We start from the raw sequence: 18,950 nt of genomic DNA on the forward strand, positions 1-18,950 counted from the left end.
CAAATTCCACAATCCAATTCAAATTGTTGTGGGATTCGAACCTGGGTCCCCAGAATATTAATAGTGATAATACCTTTCGGCCATCGCCTCCCCTTATTTTGACTGGAGAAGCAAAATGACACTCATTATTATTGGACATGCTCTGCACTGTTTCTACTTGCCATTATGCTTGCTGCGGAGAATTAAAATGAGTTCTCCAGCTAATTTTGGTGTAAATTTGCCTATTGAGGGCTGATGGAGCACAATGTTGGCATAATTACATTTGCCATAAGTATTGTTAGTGCAGCAAGTACTGGGCCAGTATCTTAGCTCAGAGTGTGTTATTCCTTATAAGAAAAAAAGCAAACATTTAAGGAAATAGCCTGGACAAACCCTTTTTGAATTTGAAAGGGCTACACAAAATAATTTTGACAGGTGGATATGAGTGTTTGGATTGAAACCATATATGAAGCTCTCAGACATACTGCTCCATTGGGAGAATTTAAAAACTCATTGTCTTCAATAACAAGAACTCATGTTGCAGACTAAAACGTTGTGACTATTCAATAGACAATAGTAATTTCTGATGTTTATAAGCTGATCCATAAAACTAAATTTTTTTTTCATCACCCCTATAAACTCGTGAAGGATAGAGGATGTGAGAAGGAAAGAAAGGCAAGTAGATAGTAAGGAAAGGAGCACCCAAGATCCTCTCCTCAGATTAGAAAGGAACGTTGTTGAAGTTAGATGTGAAAATTATTTGTTTCCATTGTAATTTTTTTTTATTCATGAGATGCGGGTATCACTGGCTGATTTATTATCCATCCCTAATTGCTCATAGGACCGTTAAAAGCCAATCACATTGCTGTCAGTCTGGAGTCACATGTAGACCTGACCCGGTAAGGATGGCAGGTTTCCTTCCCTGAAGGGCATTAATGAACCAGATGGGTTTTTCCTGACAATTGATGCATGGTCATTGTTAGACTGTTAATTGCAGATATTTATTGAATTCAAATTCCACCATCTGCCATGGCAGAATTCAAACCCGTGTTCTCAGAGCCTGGGTCTCTGGCTTAGCATTCTTAACGATAACCACTAATAAGGTGACACATCTTCATTCTGAATGCCGAAAGTTGTGAGGAAAGCCCATAGGACATAATGGAATTTGTAAGAGTGAGTCTGAAAAGGTAACTCAAAAAGGAAATACAACAGATCAAATTGTAGCTTTGAGTACAACTTGTGAAACCAGGGGTAAACACTGCTGTGAGTGCTGGAGAGGTAAATAATGTAATGTGAGATAGGATGGAATTTGTCCAAAGGGAAGATAGCATGTATTTCTTCAAATGATGCAGCTAAAGCCATAATTATATTAAGAGGCACAGGAGTACTCTTTTGCTAGAGAAGGAACCAGTTTTTTATCCAGAGTGTAAAATAGAAGCTAAGGTTTTCATAAATGAGATATTTGAAGAGTATATCCTGGTTCCGTTGTGCAAGGTCAAATCGATGTGTTGTCTGGAACAGCTATTTGGAGTTGTTCAGAAATTACCAGGGTACAGCGTTGGCTTACTCCTTTGTAATGATTTAGTTGCAGTAAACATTATAGCTTCACTCATAGTCACAGAAAGTCCAAATGATATTAAAGTGCCAGAACATTTACAGGAACAGATTCCAAGTATGTTTCCATTGTGTGTAGTAAGTTGAGCAATGGCTAAACAAAGCTCATCACCAAAGGTCAAAGTAATAACACAAGCGGATACTAGAATGGCTGAAGCTTTCCTTAAGAAGGTGATATTTAAAAGGAGGTATTTGGCTTGCTTTCATTAATTGATACGCAGGAAGCAGATCTAGAGTGAAATAAAACAAGAAACTGGATGCTGGAAATCTGAAATAAAAACAAACTTCTGGAGAAAGTCAGCAGGTCTGGCAGCATCTGTGGGGAGAGAATTGCTAAGTTGCTCCAGAAATTTCTGTTTTTCTTCCAGACTTAAATAAGTTAGCTCAGGCAGCACACATTGAAGCTGAAGCTAAGGGAATTCTGGAGTTATATTAAGAATGGAGTTTGGGTGGGAAATGGATGGTGGTTCATCAGATAGCAATGCCACCTCGTATTAGGAGATATAGCGAGTAGCACATGGAATTCCTATGACTCGACATGTAGAAATAGGGAAAACTCAAGCATTAATGAACAAGTATTTTAGTTGGCTGAGAAGTTATAAGGACACAGTGTGATACTGTAAAACTTGCCATACATGTCAGGTAGTAGAAAAATCACAATATGTAATTAAACCGTCACCTTTGATATCAGTTTATGAAGGATTAACCAGTTAAATATTAATGGACTATGTAGGACCACTATTGAAAGCAAAATCAAGACATCAGTATGTATTTACAATTATGGATATGACAGTGGCTATTCCTTTGAGGATGATTGAAGCTAAGGTAGTAGAAAAGTTAACTCAGTCTTATACCATTTAGAGACTCTGAATTGAAATACAATATGAGCAAAGTTTTAACTTTATGTCTACGTTTTCCAGGACATAAGCAGCAGTCCAGGTATAAAAAGAGTTGAGATCAATCACATATCATTCCCTAATATGGAGCTTTGGAGAGATGCCATCATACTCATCTTACCATCTCTCTCTCTCTCTCTGGTAGTGATATATTTTCCTGAATCATCTGAAGAAGGGTTCTGAAGAAGGGTCACCAGACCCGAAACGTTAACTCTGATTTCACTCCATATATGCTGCTAGACCAGCTGAGAGTTTACCTTTGACAAATTTGTTGTGAATCTAGACAAACAAAGTATGGTCAGCAGAATGTCACATGGCTTTTGAGAAACTGAAAGTAATCTGAGTGAATGAATTGATGTTGACTGCCCCTGACTTTACCAAAACTTTTTCAATGGTAACTGATGCTTGTGATTTACAGTAGGTGCAGTCTTATTGGAAGGTGATGAGTTGTGAATAGAGAGGCCAATGGGTTATTTTCTAAGAACCTAATCCAATGTCAGAGGAAGTACTTTGTAGAAAAACAGGAGACTTTGTGATTTGAATTGGCTCTTCAACATTTTGAAATCTATGTCCAACAGGATTGTGATGAAACATTAATCTATACTGACTATAATCTGATAGCATTCATTGAAATGTTTAAAACTCAAATGTGAGATTGTTCAGATGGAGTTTATTATTGCAAACATTCAATGTAAAAAAAATTCACTTTGCTTGTAAAGATAATGCATTAAAACAAATGCATTGTCTTGATTGGAAAATGAAGGAATAAATAAAGAATATAAGAGAAGGATGATAAACGATTGTATAAGGGATCAATGAATTTAATTCTCCTATTTTCTTATCTATGTGTCATATACCTCATGATGGAATACATTTTTTGAAATGGCCTTTCATCTCTCCTAATGGTGGAGGTGAGTCAAGGTGACTTTTATTGTTATTGGACAGTGCATTAAAAATAAGGAAAGATACCAGCTTTAAACCAAGAAAACTATACAAGATGTTTACAGTTTTAAAAAACAAGTTACTGAAACACATTCTGGGTTGTATCTACAATGTTGCCTTATTCAAGCAGTGAAGGGAACGTTCCAGACAGAATTACACCATCTCTATGTGTTCTGATCAACTTTGGCCAAAGACAGTCTAGTTAACTAAAAGGAAAACAGTACTGATGCTAGGAATCTGAAATAAAAACAGAAAGTGCTGGATAATTTCAGCAGATCTGACAGCATCTGTGAAGAGAGAAGCATTTCGAGTCCAGTGTAACTCTTCTCTGGAACTGAAAGGAGCTGAAAAATGGTGGGTTTTAGCTGCATAATAACCACATTTTACAGCTGTTTTCAATTCCGAAGAAGATCCTACTCAAAATGTTACTCTGTTTCTCTCCCCACAGATAGTGTTAGACCTGCTGAGTTCCTCCAACACTAGCTGTTTTTATTCCCGTTCAACAACTAGTTGTTGTGGGCTCAGGAAGTATCAGCATAGTAACAATCACTTAACTGGTTGCCAAGCAGGTGTCTACAGCTTTCAGTTAGGATAATATAGTAGAAACATCCAGCCTGTGAAGAGAAAGCATCCACCGTGCTCTCTCCCTTCTGTGTGGAGAAGTATAAGGTATCCCCAGTAGCTAGCTACTGTCCCTCACCTTTCTCTGTACGTTTTTCTCTATGCAAATCCCCCGTTGAATGGAAACAGGCCAAAACCACCTTCAGAGTCACTAGCAGGGTGAATTCTCAACTGGTGAATGAAAGTCTGGAATCTATGATTCCACAACATTGCATCATTAGCAAAGAAATGGAAGGAGTTGAAAGAAAGCCGAAAGCCAAAATAAAACAGCTCATTGATATCTGTGATATGCATTAGTGCCAAAACTGTACTTTGATTTTCTTTATCCTTCCCCACACATAGTATTTGTGTCTTGCCTTATCTTTTTGTGTATCTGTTTGTATGTGGATGGGATTTTAAAAACAGCTGTAGAGTTTAAGTCAAGGGGTAATAAGTTAATAATTCATGTTTCTTTCTTGCCATTAGTTTAAAAACTTCAGTTATAAGAAATAGTTATTTTTCTTGTCAATGCGAAAAACTTGGGGTGCGTATTCTTTTAACCTGAATCAGACAGTTAGGTAAAATTGGGCAATTAATCAAATTTTCATGTTTGCGATGACTCCAGGAATAGTCTTGATTTCTGGTACACTACTCCAATGAGTCATGACAACAAGGAAATACTCCTGCGCCTATTTCTAATGTTACATTCATAAATTAAGAAGTTAATTTAGTTATTTGTCAAATTAGTACTTTTAGTACAACTTATTAGTAGTTATGTCCTAGAACCTCCTCCCTAATGGTGTTGTGGCTATACCTGCACCAAATAGACTGCAACAGTTCAAGAAGGCAACTCGCTACCACCTTACAAAGGGCAAGTAAAGATGGGAAATAAATACTATCTCAGTCAGTGACGCCCATATCCCATAAATGAATTTAAAAAAAACATTTTCCTTCTTTTTAAGAAATAAGTCAATTAAAAGTATAATTAAAGAGACTTGCTTTCTCACAGGATGTTTATGCTCCTTTGTGTTGGTTGAATCAGGAAAGCTAAGAATTTTTATATTAGCATTGCCAGGGATCCAGAGTGACACACTGTGAAAGCAGGACCGGAAGCAGCTCTTAAATAAATGTGCTAATACTTGTTGATTAACCAAATATGACATGCTGCTTCACATTTTAACTATCTAAGCAGGATTAGTTAAGGAATGTAAAAGTTGAATTAGGTTATTGTACATTGAGAGCAGCAGCAAGCCAGTAGCAAGGAACACTAATTGTTATTACAGATGTGTTAGGATTTGATATGGCAGTTACAAAATGGAACATTGATTCATCAAAGGAATATTGGGGTTATAAATTCTGCCTGCTCTTATCCTTACAAGGAGAAAGATTTTGCTAGCACTGGGAGGAAGCATCTGTTGTATCAGTGAGTAGTTGGTAAAAGGTGGAAAAGAATGAGAAGTATGTTTCCATTCTGCAGTTTGTCTGCACTGTGCTACCGTATAATGATGGAAAAATGTTGTACCCAAGGCTTACCAAAAACCTGGTTTCAATCTTATTTTATTTCCTCTGAGAATATCTTTCTGTTTTGTTGAAATGCCTAAGATAGATTTGTTCAGTCTAGATAATGTCTCCTAAGAGATAAAGCAAAAAGTGTGTGTGAATGTTGAAATCTCACTTTATTCGTTTTGTAATATATTTGTGGAATAGCTATTTACTGACCTGTATGTGTTGAGGAATTACATTTAGCTACTGGAAAAAAAGAAACTGTTAGAAAGAAGATTTTGACATTTTAAGTAGATCACAATATTTAAAAAGAGAAAATAGAACTCTTGGTTCAGAATCTAGATGCATTAAATTCAACAGGAAGTGGTTAGATGAGGTAAATAATATTACAAGACCTTAGTGGAGCATAGTTGGACTGCAATGCACAGACACTGTTGTGAAAAAGATGGAATATTTGCACCATTGATCATAAAATCATAATAATTGGCCTTTCAGTTGACATGATCTATACTCCACATTTTTTTCTATTATTTGTTGATGGGATGTAGTTGTCACTGGCATGGCCAGGATATGTTGCACATCCCTAACTGGCCTTGAATTGTATGGGTTGCTTGACCATTTCACATTGCTTTGAGTCTGGGTTTGCTTTAACCCAGAGCAAGTAAGGATAGTAATTGCATTTCCTACAGCTGCTGTGGTGGAATTTGAGCCTGTGTCTCTAGTGCAATACAGGCTTTCTAGAAATATTGTCCAGGTGCTGATTATCTTTCTGCAGTTTTTTTCCATTTAAACAATACTGTTCTTTTGTTCTCCCTTCCAAAATGAACAACTTCACAATTTCTCACAATATACTCTAATTGCTAACTTTTTGCCCACTTACTTAACCTAACCTAGTTTTGTACAGTGTGATTAACTAAGGTAAAGCTCTCGCTAAAAGTGTGGATGTGGACTCTGTTGGAAGATAGTTCTTCTCTAATGCATAATGTCTTCTGTACCCTCAGTGACCTAAGATCCCAATTCCCTCCCTAAATTGTTCTGTCTCTCTAGTTGTCTCACCTCTTTCAAATCTTTGCTACTTAAAATCTACTTTGTTGAACAAGTTTTTGATCACCTGTCTTGATTTCTCCTTATGTAGACCAGTGTCAAATTTTGTTTGATTACTGTCCTGTGAAGTGTCTTGTGATGTTTTTCTAAGGTAAAGGATAAAGATTGGCAGTTGTTTTCGGCGTTGTTCTATACATATGAGAAAAAAAAGGTTAGTATGACAGAAGCCCTTCGGACCATGGAACATTCAAAGCATTATCTATATTATTGAGACATTCCGAAGGAAGATTCAGCATGATTTTTTCTGTTTTCTCTCCACTCGAGGTAATTTATAAAACAATTATGAGGTCGTCTATTCAGCCCTGGCTGTTAGGAGCATAGGACATGAGAAGATAGGATTTCAGAGTAGGAGATTGGCCCTCTGAGCCTGTGCTCCTATTCAATAAAATCATTGCTAATCCGGTTTTGGTGTTATCTTTACTCTCTTTTCTGCTCACCATAACACTTGACTCCCTTGTCTATTTGTTTGTTTTGCACATATGAGGTTGGGTTAATCCCAACACTCAGAATTTCATGGGATGTTATGTTTATACTTAGTCTTAATTCTAAGCAAATCCTTATTCAGCTATTTTCTTGAAGGTGCCAATGAACAAGTACTAAGTACTTTTGGTAATAGCCTGTTGTACATGTCCACTACTTTGTGGAGAAAGAAAAGCACACAGTTAAGATAGATAACATTCGTAATATTACACTACGCATGCACCAGCAGTCTGAAACCAGCATCGTGTATTCCTTCCATTAATATTAGTAATAAAAAAAGCCAGAAATACTCAGCAGGTGAGGCAGCATGTATGGAAGAAGAAAGAGAGTTAAGGTTTTAGGTTGCTAACCTTTCATCAGAACCCACATATCTGCGATACTTTGCTTTTCTATTAACATTATGATGCCTCTGAAAAATCCCTTCAAAAATCTTTTTCTGAAATGTGGCTCTTTGCCTTTCTAAAGGTAAATAATAACTTGCTGTAATGATTTAATCTGAGAGCATATTATTTAGCTAATGTTAATAGTTAATATTATGTTAATAATATTTTGATGACATGCTCATTTTAACACGACAAGGAATTGGAGTAGTAGTAGACATTTAACCCTCTGATCCTTTTCCATCATTCAGTTAGATCATGTGTTATTACCTACTTCAAACAATTTCCCTGCACAATCCTGCATCCGAAAATTATCTGTCTCAATCTGCCCCTCCGGAGCAGAGAATTCCAAAAAGATTCACCATCCTCTAAGTGAGAAATTTGCTCTTTATCTCAGACCTAAAATGCCTACCTCTCACTCTGTCATCTGGTACTCAACATGCCCCAAGCCATCCTTCTTGCATCTACCCTATCAAGCTCTGTAAGAGTTAGCGTGTTTGAATGAGATTTTCTTCAGAGAAAAAGATCTAGTCTATCTAACCTTTCCTCATACGATAGTCCCTTCGTCCCAGGAATTAGCTTGGTGAGCCTCTATTGCACACTCTTTATGGCAAGTATACCTTTCCTTGGGTGAGGAGACCGAAACTGCACATAGCATTCCAGATGTAATCTTACAAGGTTCTGTATAATTGCAGTATGAAATTTGTGCACTCATACTCGAATGTTCTGGTAAGAAAAGGCTAACAAACCAATATCTGGTACTGAAGTAGACTCATATGGGACTTGAACCATGAACTCTGTGTTTCTCTCTCCACAGTTGCTGCCAGACCTGTTGCGTTTCTTCAGCATTTCTGTGTTAATATCAATATCTTAATTGTTTGCTATATCTGCATGCTAACTTGCAATAACTGATGAACGAGAATAGCCCAGTCCCTTTTAAGTTCAACATGTCCTGGTCTCTCAGCATTTAAGAAATACTGTGTTTTCTGGTTTTTTTCCTATCAAAGTGGATAACCTTAAATATTCCATATTATATTTCCATCTGCCAGTTTTTTTTGCCCCCTGTCTTGCCTCTCCAAATCCTCTTGAAGTGTTTTTGCATGCCCTTCACAGTTCATGCTTCTACTTAGTTTGATGCTATATGCAAACTTGGATAATTCCTACATCCAAATCATCGATATAAATTGTGACTAGCCAAGAAATGGTCCTTACAGCACCCCATTAGTCAGAGCATGCATACCTGAAAATAACTTACTTATTCCTACTTTCTATTTTCAGTCCATTTGTTCTCAATCTGTGCTGGTATATTCCCCAAATCCCAGAATCAAGCCCACCTGCCCCAGGGGTGTATAACAACTCTGAGCAGGTTTATTTGAAAATATCCATTCTCTCAATCCCTTGTTCACTAACCACTTGTATGGTACCTTACTGAAGGCTTTCTGAAAATCTAAATAAGGGTTATTGTTGTGCAGTGGTAGTGTCTCTGAGTCAGGAGACCTGGGTTCAAGTCTTACTTACTCCAGATGTGTGTGATAACATCTGTGGTTAGAAAATATCTATAACATTCACCAGTTCTCCCTTTTCTATTCTGTTAATTATATCATCAAAATTTTTGTTCGTTTTCCCTGTACAATTAGGATATTCTGTTTAAACATTAATTCACAGTCATGATAACTGATATTTATCAATAATCTATTTATGTGTTATCTCCATCTTGTTTTAGGGTTCAGTATTTTGTACCCAAGCTTCTGAATCCTATAATCTCTTCCTGACAACGGCTGTAACTGATGGAATCAAACTGTGGGATTTACGGACAGTAAGGTAAGAAAATATTTTTAGTGGAATTAATTGTCATATCCCTTGTAAAAATAGGCTTCACATGATATAGGGATACTAACTTTAAGTGTGATGAATACTTCTAGAAATAAGGTTCATGCATTGTTGATTAACTGAATTATTGATTTAGACAATGCAAAGTATTTCTCCTATGTATTGTTGAAAAAAGACGCATTTGGAACAACATTTTTATATGTACGAGAGGAACATCTTGATTGATTGGCAAGTGGTCTCTGATTGATAGAGATGGAGAATGCATGATGACTGACAGTTAACTGCCAAGCTTTATTTAAATTTAAACCAGGCAGATTGACTCAGATTAATTAAGGCATTGCCTTGAGGAATGAACTAGGATGTGACTGTTGCCTGTTTGGTTGTAACAGGTACATTGTACATACATGTTCTTCATGTCTGCAAAGGACAGGGCCCCGTGTAGGTTTCATTATGTACAAGTATGTCTCTCTGTGAGTCCAAATGAAAGACTTAAATTCGTTGTCAGCATAACTCTTAGCACATCAAGGATTATATAGCAAATATTGTCCCATTGTAGAATCACTCCCAATGTTGGATAACGATTTGCAAGCACAGGATATTCGGCATGGTTAGTACACTGCCTGTTGTGAACACCTGAAGGGAAAGGCTGTTTGATTTTATTCACCATGCTATGGAACATATGGCCTATATACATGGCATCACTTTGGCACTGAAATTATTGTACCACATCATTCATCTGTGTGACAGGTATGATATCTGTTTAGCTTGACAGCAGCATCCCGAAAGAGGCCAACACCACTCCGTTACTGAACAGCAAACCAAAGTCAGCAAAAAACGTCTACCTTCACCTGTTGCTCAAATTTTCAAGAACTCACTTTTTAACTGAACAAAATAAGTAACAGCTATTCTCTGGTTCGTTTCTAAGGAGTATGTCTTGACTGGTTGGAGTCAAACTACTAGTTTAAATTTAAACAAAGTTTGACTGTTAACTATCAACATCATTTAACTTGTGCATTCTCCATGGTAATCCCTCTGCAGTCAGTATCCACTTGCCAATCTTGCTGCATGCTATTCTATCGCAGTATAAAAATGTTCCCCTTCACATTTATATTTTTGCAAATTATCCTGCATGAGTGCAAAAAAAATGCCTTGACAAATATGTGTTTTTCTCTGTAACACTCAAGTTCCCAAATGACTATTTATATCCCTTCTAAATTAACTTAAAAGCTCTTACCATGTTGTGATGCTGTACTGCCCTTCATTTCCACTAGTGTTTCAGGCAAGTTTTATTATTGAGGAATTTCACTGGTTTGTACAGAACATACCTTAATCTTTAATTCACTCTGAAGTTGCTGTTTGCTTGCTATTTTACTTTCAGTTAACATGGAAGTCAAAATTAGTTTACTTACAAAATGCTAATTTCAAACAATCATGATCACTGATAATTTGTGGAAGTTGATAAAGACATTGCACTTCACTTTATCTGAATGCTGGTAGCATTCGAACCAAAATAGATGAGTTAACGGCACAAATTATTGTGAATGAGTATGATTTAGTAGTCGTTATGGAGACATGGTTGTAGGATGGTTACGACTGGGAATTAAATATCCAGGGGTATCAGACTATTCGGAAAGACAGACAGGAAGATAAGGGAGGTGGTATAGCTCTGATATTTAAGGATGACATCAGGATGGTAGTGAGAGATGATTTAGGTTCTATGGAGAATAAAGTTGAATCCATCTGGGTGGAAATTAGAAATTCTAAGAAGAAAAAGTCACTGACAGGTGTAGTCTATAGGCCACCAAATAATAACATCACAATAGGGCGGGCAATAAACAAAGAAATAACGAATGCCTGTAAAAATGATACGGCAATTATCATGGGGGATTTTAATCTAAATGTTGGTTGGTTGAACCAAGTCGGTCAGGGCAGCTTGAGGAGTTCATTGAATGTATGCGCGACAGTTTTCTTGAACAGTATGTAATGGAACCAACGAGAGAGCAAGCTATCTTAGATCTGGTCCTGTGTAATGGGACGGGAATAATTAATGATCGCATAGTTAGGGATCCTCTTGGAAGGGACAATCACAGTTGGTTGAATTTAGAATACAGATGGAAAATGAGAAGATAAAATCCAATACAAGGGTCCTGTGCTTAAACAGAGGAGACTACAATAGGATAAGGGAGGAGTTGGCTAAAGTAGCCTGAATTGGGAAAACTTTAAAGGTCAATTGAAAGCCACAATAAAAAGCTGTAACGTAAAAGAAGATAGATTTTGAGAGTAAACTAGCTCAGAATATATGGACAGATAGCAAAAGTTTCTACAAATATATAAAACAAAAAAGAGTGGCTAAGGTAAACATTGGTCCTTTGGTGGATGAGAAGGGGGATTTAATAATGGGAGATGAGGAAATAGCCAAAGCATTGAACAGATATTTTGTGTCAGTCTTCACAGTGGAGGACACAAATAACATGCCAGTAATTGATGGCAAGGAGTCCAAGGTAGATGAGGACCTAGAAATGATTATTATCATGAAAGAGGTAACGTTGGGCAAGCTAATGGAGCCAAAGGTAGACAAGTCTCCTGGCCCTGATGGAATGCATCCCAGGGTACTAAAAGAAATGGTGGGAGAAATAGAAAATGCACCCATGGTAATTTTCCAAAATTCACTAGACTCTGGGCAGTTCCAGCAGATTGGAAAACAGCAAATGTGACACCACTGTTTAAAAAAGGAGGTAGACAAAAGATGGGGAATTATAGGCCGGTTAGTTTAACTTCTGTAGTGGGGAAAGTGTTCGAATTTATCACCAAGCAACAAATAGCAAGACATCTAGATAGAAGTTGCCCCATTGAGCAGATGCAGCATGGGTTCATGAAGGGCATGTCATGTATAACTAATTTACTGGAATTCTATGAAGACATTATGAGTGCGGTAGACAATGGGAACCCAGTAGATGTGAAGTGTCTAGTTTTCCAAAAGGCATTTGACAAGGTGCCGCACAAAAGGCTGCTGCATAAGACAAAGGTGCATGGCATTAAGGGCAATGTATTAGCATGAATGAAGGATTGGTTAACTAACAGAAAGCAAAGAGCGGGGATAAATGAATGCTTTTCCGGTTGGCGATCGACGACTAGTGGTATGCCTCAGGGATCAGCGTTGGGCCTGCAATTGTTTACAATTTACATGGATGTTTTGGAGTTGGGGACCGCATGTACTGTGTCAAAATTTGCGGATGACACTAAGATGAGTGGTAACAACATATGCAGAGGACTCTGAAAGTTTGCAGTGGGACATTGTTTAAGTGAGTGGGCAAAGGTCTGGCAGATGGAGTATAATGTTGATAAATGTGAATTCATCCATTTTGGTAGGAATGGCAGTAGAAAGGACTATTATTTGAATGATAACTTGCAGCATGCTGCTGTGCAGAGGAACCTGGGTGTCCTTGTGCATGAATTGCAGAAGGTTGGTTTGCAGGTGCAACAGGTAGTTAAGATGGCAAATGGAATTTAGGGATTGAGTTTAAAAGCAGGGAGGTTATGTTATAGCTGTATAAGGTGCTGGTGAGGCCACACCTGGAGTACTGCGTGCCGTTTTGGTCTCCTTACTTGAGAAAGGATGTACTGGCACTGGGGTGCAGAGATGATTCACTAGGTTGATTCTGGAGTTGAGAGGATTGGCTTATGAGGAGAGACTGAGTAGACTGGGATTATATTCATTGGAATTTAGAAGAATGAGGAGAGATCTTATAGAAACATATAAAATTATGAAGGGAATAGATAAGATAGAAGCAGGGAGGATGTTTTCACTGGCAGGTGAAACTAGAACAAGAGGGCATACCCTCAAAATGAGGGGGAGCAGATTTAGGACTGAATTGAGGAGGAACTTCTTCACCCAAAGGGTTGTGATTCTCTGGAATTCCCTGCCCAGTGGTGTAGTTGAGGCTTCCTCATTGAATGTTTTTAAAGCTAAGATGGATAATTTTTTTGAACAAAAAAGGAGTTAAGGCTTATGATGAGACAGTGGGAAAGTGGAAATGAGGTCATGAAAAGATCAACCATGGTCTTATTGAATGATGGAGCAGGCAATCGAAGATTGCCTACTCCTGCTCCTGGTTCTTATGTTCTTCAAGTTATGTTTAAACCCTGCAGTTGTAGTCATATTGATACAAGAAATCAGTTTATATTTGTTGAATTTATTTTAAAAATACTCAGAAGTCTAGGTACTTGCGCTGTTAAACTAACAAATGGAACAATATAGTGCTTGATGCAATTTCTGTAGTTTATTCGAAGAGGATAGGTTGGGTGCTTTTCAGTAATTTATGGTGTTTTACTTTGAGCTGGTGTAATTGGCCATAATCATTATCATTTCTGTCATGATGTGCTTGACCACTATCTTTGGACTGTGGCAGTTCTGACAGGCTGGATTGCCAGGCAATTGATAGTCTCGTACTTCATGTAATCGGAGCCTACTCAGTCATGTATTCAGCCATTTAATGAAAGGAAAAGCAAAATACAACGATAATAAATATGTTCAACCACAAAATGATTAAACCTGTAAAATCTGTCAACATTTCCGCGGAAATGTGTACGCACATGCTAGCAATGAGACCAATAACACAATCTCCCTGTTCTGGCCTCTTAATTGGCCATTTTTCCACTCGCAGACTTAAAGCCCAAACAGAAGATAAGGAGCCCTAGGACCTCTGCAGCCCACCAGGAGAGGTGGATGCTGCTGAGGCAGGTTGGGAACAAGCAAAGTATCTCAAACTGTAGGTGCCCATAAAGAATGAATGTAGAGAAAAGATTGTGCACCAGAGCCCTTCTGCCACTCAGATGGAAGCAGAAATTCTTCCAGATGAATTGTTTGGATTGCAAATTTAAAGAAGCATATTCACTGATGGGTGTCGCTGGCTGATCAACATTTATTGCGTATCACTAGTTGCCCTTAAGAAGATGGTGGGGAGCTGCATTCTTCAACCACTGCAGTCCATGTGCTGTAGTTGGAGCCACACTGCTGTTAGGGAGAGAATTCCAGAATTTTACCCCAGTGACAGTGAAGGAACGACAATATTTCTGAGCCAGGATGGTGAGTGTCTTGGAGGGAACCTGCAGGTGGCAGTATTCCCATCTATCTGCTGCCCTTGTTCTCCTGGATAGAAGTGGTTGTGGATTTGAAAAGTGCTGTCCAAGGATCTTTTGTGAATTTCTGCTGTGCATCTTGTAAATAGTTCACACTGCTATTACTGAGTGTTGGTGATGGAGGGAGTGGATGTTTGTGGACGTAGTACCAATCAGGCAAGCTGATTTGATCTGGATAGTGTCAAGCTTCTTGAGTGTTATTGGAACTGAACTCATCCAGGCAAGTGGGGTGTATTCCATCACAGTCCAGACTTGTGCCTTGTAGCTGGTGGACAGGCTTCAGGGAGTCAGGAGGTGAGTTACTTAATGCAGCATTCCTAGCCTGTGACCTGCTCCTGTAGCCACTGGGTTTATGTGGCAAGTCCAACAGAGTTTCTGGTCAATGGTAAAACCTAGAATGTTGAGAGTGGAGGATTCAGTGATGGTAACAACATTGACTGTCAAGGGGCGATAATTAGATTGCTTTTTATTGGAGATAGCCATTGCCTGGCTTTTATGTTGCGCGAATGTTACTTGCCAGTTGTTAGCCCAAGCCTGGATATTGTCCAGATCTTGTTGCATTTGAACATGGATTGCTTCAGTATCTGAAGATTTTGAAGGGTGCTGAACATTGTGCAATCATCGATAATCATTCCCACTTCTGACCTTAAGATGGAGGATGTGGCCTTGCCTGCTCACAGTCCCATCATTGGCACAAATGCCACCCCCTGCCCCCACCTTGTACCGCAGTGAATGTGCTTCTATTGAACTGGAAGCTCTGATTGGGCTAGCCCACAGAGATGCCCCTGATCAGGACCTTAACAATGTTAATTGGCTGCCTGCCTGTGATGTGGGCAGATGATCTACTTTCCAGTCCAACCAGGAAAGGTATCTGGTGGCGGGCAGGAATATGTCAAAGAGCAAACCTGACCTACTTCCTTCCCATTTTCCAAACCTCTCAACCCAGCCTGCCTCAAGGCCTACAATCAGGGATCTGAGAAATTTCAGTACAATGTCTTGTATCATAATGCTGATCTCTGTAAGTATGAGGACATAGATGTTAACATCCAAAGCAGTGAGGCAATGCCTTATTCCAGTCTTTATCCTATAAACATCTGTCTGACAACCAGGCTGGCAGATCATTTCTACAAAAGCCACAAGTAATTCACCAATGCTCCTCCAACAGTAGTTGTACTGGAACAGTTTGACTAACAGTGCGGCAAGTTCTGGAGCACACATCTTCAGTATTACTGCCAGATTGTTGTCAGGGCCCATGTATCCAGTGCCTCCAGATGTTTCTTGATATCCCATAGAATGAATCGAATTGCCCAAAGACAGGCATCCATGATGTTTTGGATCTCTGGTGGACTTGGAACTATATTGCCATGCCTTCCATGTCACTGTATCAAAATTCTGGAATTCCCTCCCCACTAGCACTGTGAGACTCCCCACACCTCACAATCCACAGTTATTCAAGAACCTAGGAACAGGAGTAGGCCATTCAAGCCCCACAAATCTACTCCATCGTTCAATGAGAAGGAAGGTCATCACCACCTTTTGCAGGACTATTAGGGTTGGCCAATAAATTTTGGACTCACAAGCATCACATGCAAAGAATGAATTTAAAAAAAACTACAGCTATTGTAAATTATAATTGGCTTTATTTTCACATGTACTCACATGTGTACAGTGAAACATTTACAAGTTGCCACTTTCGGCACTATCTTAGGTGCCATTATACCTAGGTACAGATTTTTAAATACAAATTCTTCGGGAAAAAAATTAGAAAATAAAGAAATAAAGAAGTCCAGCAATAAATTAGAAAAATCAAGAAATAAGAGTTCAGAATAACTGTTTTTCCAACCCAGACCATGCCAGGCTTCACCTCAAGGCTTGGAGTGCCAAGCTTTCGGGTCCACGCTGAGGCTGGGAGTCTGAGTCCACGCTGAAGCCGGCAGTCCGAGTGCACACTGAGGCCAAGTGTTTGAGTCTATGCTGAGGCTGAATGTTTGAGTCCACGCTGAAGCTAAATGTTTGAGTCCATGCTGAGGCTGAGTGTTTGGGTTCATGCTGAGGCCAGGAGTTCAGGTCCATGCTGAGCCTGGGAGCCTGCACTGGCTTTCACCCAGGACAGCGCCAATGCAGCCGGAGGAAGGCAGGTAAAAAGAAACACAAAAAGACTGAGAAAGAAAGAAAATAAACGGATGGAGGGGATAGCCTCCGGCTTAAGAGTCTAATCCATTGCCTTCTTGCAGAGAAAAAAAACTGAAACTCTCGCTGATGAAATGTCATTGACGTGAAATGTCAACTCTGTCTTACTCTCTCCATCATTACTGACCTGCTGAGTAATTCCAGTATTTTCAATTTTTAAGACAAATAATTGGAATGGATAATGGAGGGCGTATTATATATCTTATCCTTCAGATGCTACAGAGAAATGACATTGGGACTATATTCCAGTAATTATGTCATTACAAATTTCAAATTGAGTTCCCAGCCTACCATTTGTTTCTAGTCTGAATTTTGCTGTTAGGTTTTTCAGTTTTGTTTTCTAATCACACCTTTGCTGGATTTGTTTTGCTTGTTCCATAAAAGTAAAGGCCCATGCTGATACAAATCTATCAGTTGGACAAAATAACATGCATGACTGATCAATTATTACCTTTATTGGGTAGTACTAGTGAATTATTGACATTTGTATCAAAATCAATTGACCAATAGTCAAGACAACCTAATTTTGCATAAAAATAAAGACTAAGCAAATAGTCTACATCATCTTATAAGTTGCTACATTTAGTCTATTGACCATCTTTCAGGTGCATTTCAGTGCCAGCTTTGATATGCGTAATGAATGACATGTACACTTCAATGAAGGTAGGTCCTTGGCACATTGCCCACTCATGCTTATTCCTGAGCCATTTATTTGGCAGATTTTGGTTTGCCATTTCCTTCCATTCTCAGGACAGATGAGGAGACAGGTTCCAAATCTCCCTCAGCTGGAATGGAATTGAATCAACTGATTTGTTGTTATTTTGAACCACATGCTAGTCATCTAGCCAGCTGAGCTAATCAGTATCCCTCTAATACATGTACACAAGTTTAATGTTTGAACTTATTGGCACGGATGTTTTTAAACAACTCTCACCATTTCCTGTAAATATTTGTGTTTATTCTATTTGCAGATGTGAAGCCCTCTACAAGAAAGCCACAGTGTTTGTGTGTTTGCGCATGTATGCACACTTCTGTTTGTTTTTGGAAAGAGGAGATAGTAATGACTATAATTTGACTTGTTCCTTTCAGTCATCAGGTTTAAATTACATTTGTCCTTTTGCACGCTGTTAATGAATGAATTCAAAAAATATTCTGCATCAGGTAAACCCAAACAGGACTTAAGTCTGTCTTTCATATAAAATATGAATCTTATTTGGTGTTTCAGGATTTTTATTCTCAGCATACAATGATTCACTTCAACTTATGTATGAGAAGAACAGGCTAAACAAACAGTAACTCCAATGATGGTGGACTAACCTTTGATTGGTGCAGGCTGTTAAGGAAGTGTTCATTACTACTTCGACAAAATTTATAGTGATTCTTCAGGTGTGGTCAAAGTATTGTGTAGGAAGTCATCAGCCTGGGGAAAACATTCTGTTTTTCCAAGTGGGAATCCATGTGTTTGATACAAGGGAAGAAAATATATTCTCAGGATACCTTTGCTTTCTAACATATTTAGTGGGCAGGTTTTTCACACAGATGATGCAACTGAAAACCCCCTACTGGACTGGAAATTTCCAATTCACATTATGAGTATAAATATTTCAACTAAAGTCAAAGGTATTTGCTGCTTAAATAAATTTACCTTCAGAATTGCAGTCAAAATTACAGAATCTTCCTTTTCAAAATGGAATGACATCTGGTAAAGAAGTGAAGAAGATTCTGGAACTTTATAGAGCAAACTTGTAGAATGTCAGTCAAGGGATGTTCTGCCATTCAGGGAGTTATGGGTAAATTACAAACAATCACATAGTAGATTCAATTAGAAGTATATTATGACGTAGATGCAATTAACAAGAATTCTCTTTCTACTATTTTGCCTTAATCAAATATTCCTGACCAAATTCTCATGAATGGATAAACCGAAGCAGACTATGAAACCTCAGTGTTTGCTTTGTATATCAGCTAGCTGGAACTTAGGAAAGCTGCTTGGCACGTCACTTAGTTTTGTTTATAATAGGATCTGCCCAAATCCATTAATCCCTGGGAGAAAGTTTTTTTTTCCCATCCATAGGTAAATAGGACTGTACTTCTTTTTATTATTCATTTGTGGGATGTGGGCGTCGCTGGCTGGCCAGCATTTCTTGCCCATCCCTCGTTGCCCTTGAGAAGCTGGTGGTGAGCTGCCTTTTTGAACCGCTGCATTCCTCCAGCTGTGGTTTGACCCACAATGCTATTAGGGAGGGAATTCCAGGTTTTTGACCCAGCAACAGTGAAGGAACAGCAATATATT

At 38.5% G+C, this 18,950-nt stretch overlaps 1 protein-coding gene across 1 annotated transcript in view; it reads left to right on the top strand.

The window, feature by feature from the left end:
* The window catches only part of wdr27 (WD repeat domain 27), a 240,921-nt gene that overhangs the window by 106,568 nt on the left and 115,403 nt on the right, over positions 1-18,950 (top strand). The window contains 1 exon segment of the mRNA XM_048601376.1: positions 9,222-9,319. Within this exon segment, the coding sequence (XP_048457333.1) occupies positions 9,222-9,319 (98 nt within the window).

Source organism: Rhincodon typus, chromosome 9 (assembly GCF_021869965.1).
Source record: "Rhincodon typus isolate 14 chromosome 9, sRhiTyp1.1, whole genome shotgun sequence".
NCBI classification, from domain to species: domain Eukaryota; kingdom Metazoa; phylum Chordata; class Chondrichthyes; order Orectolobiformes; family Rhincodontidae; genus Rhincodon; species Rhincodon typus.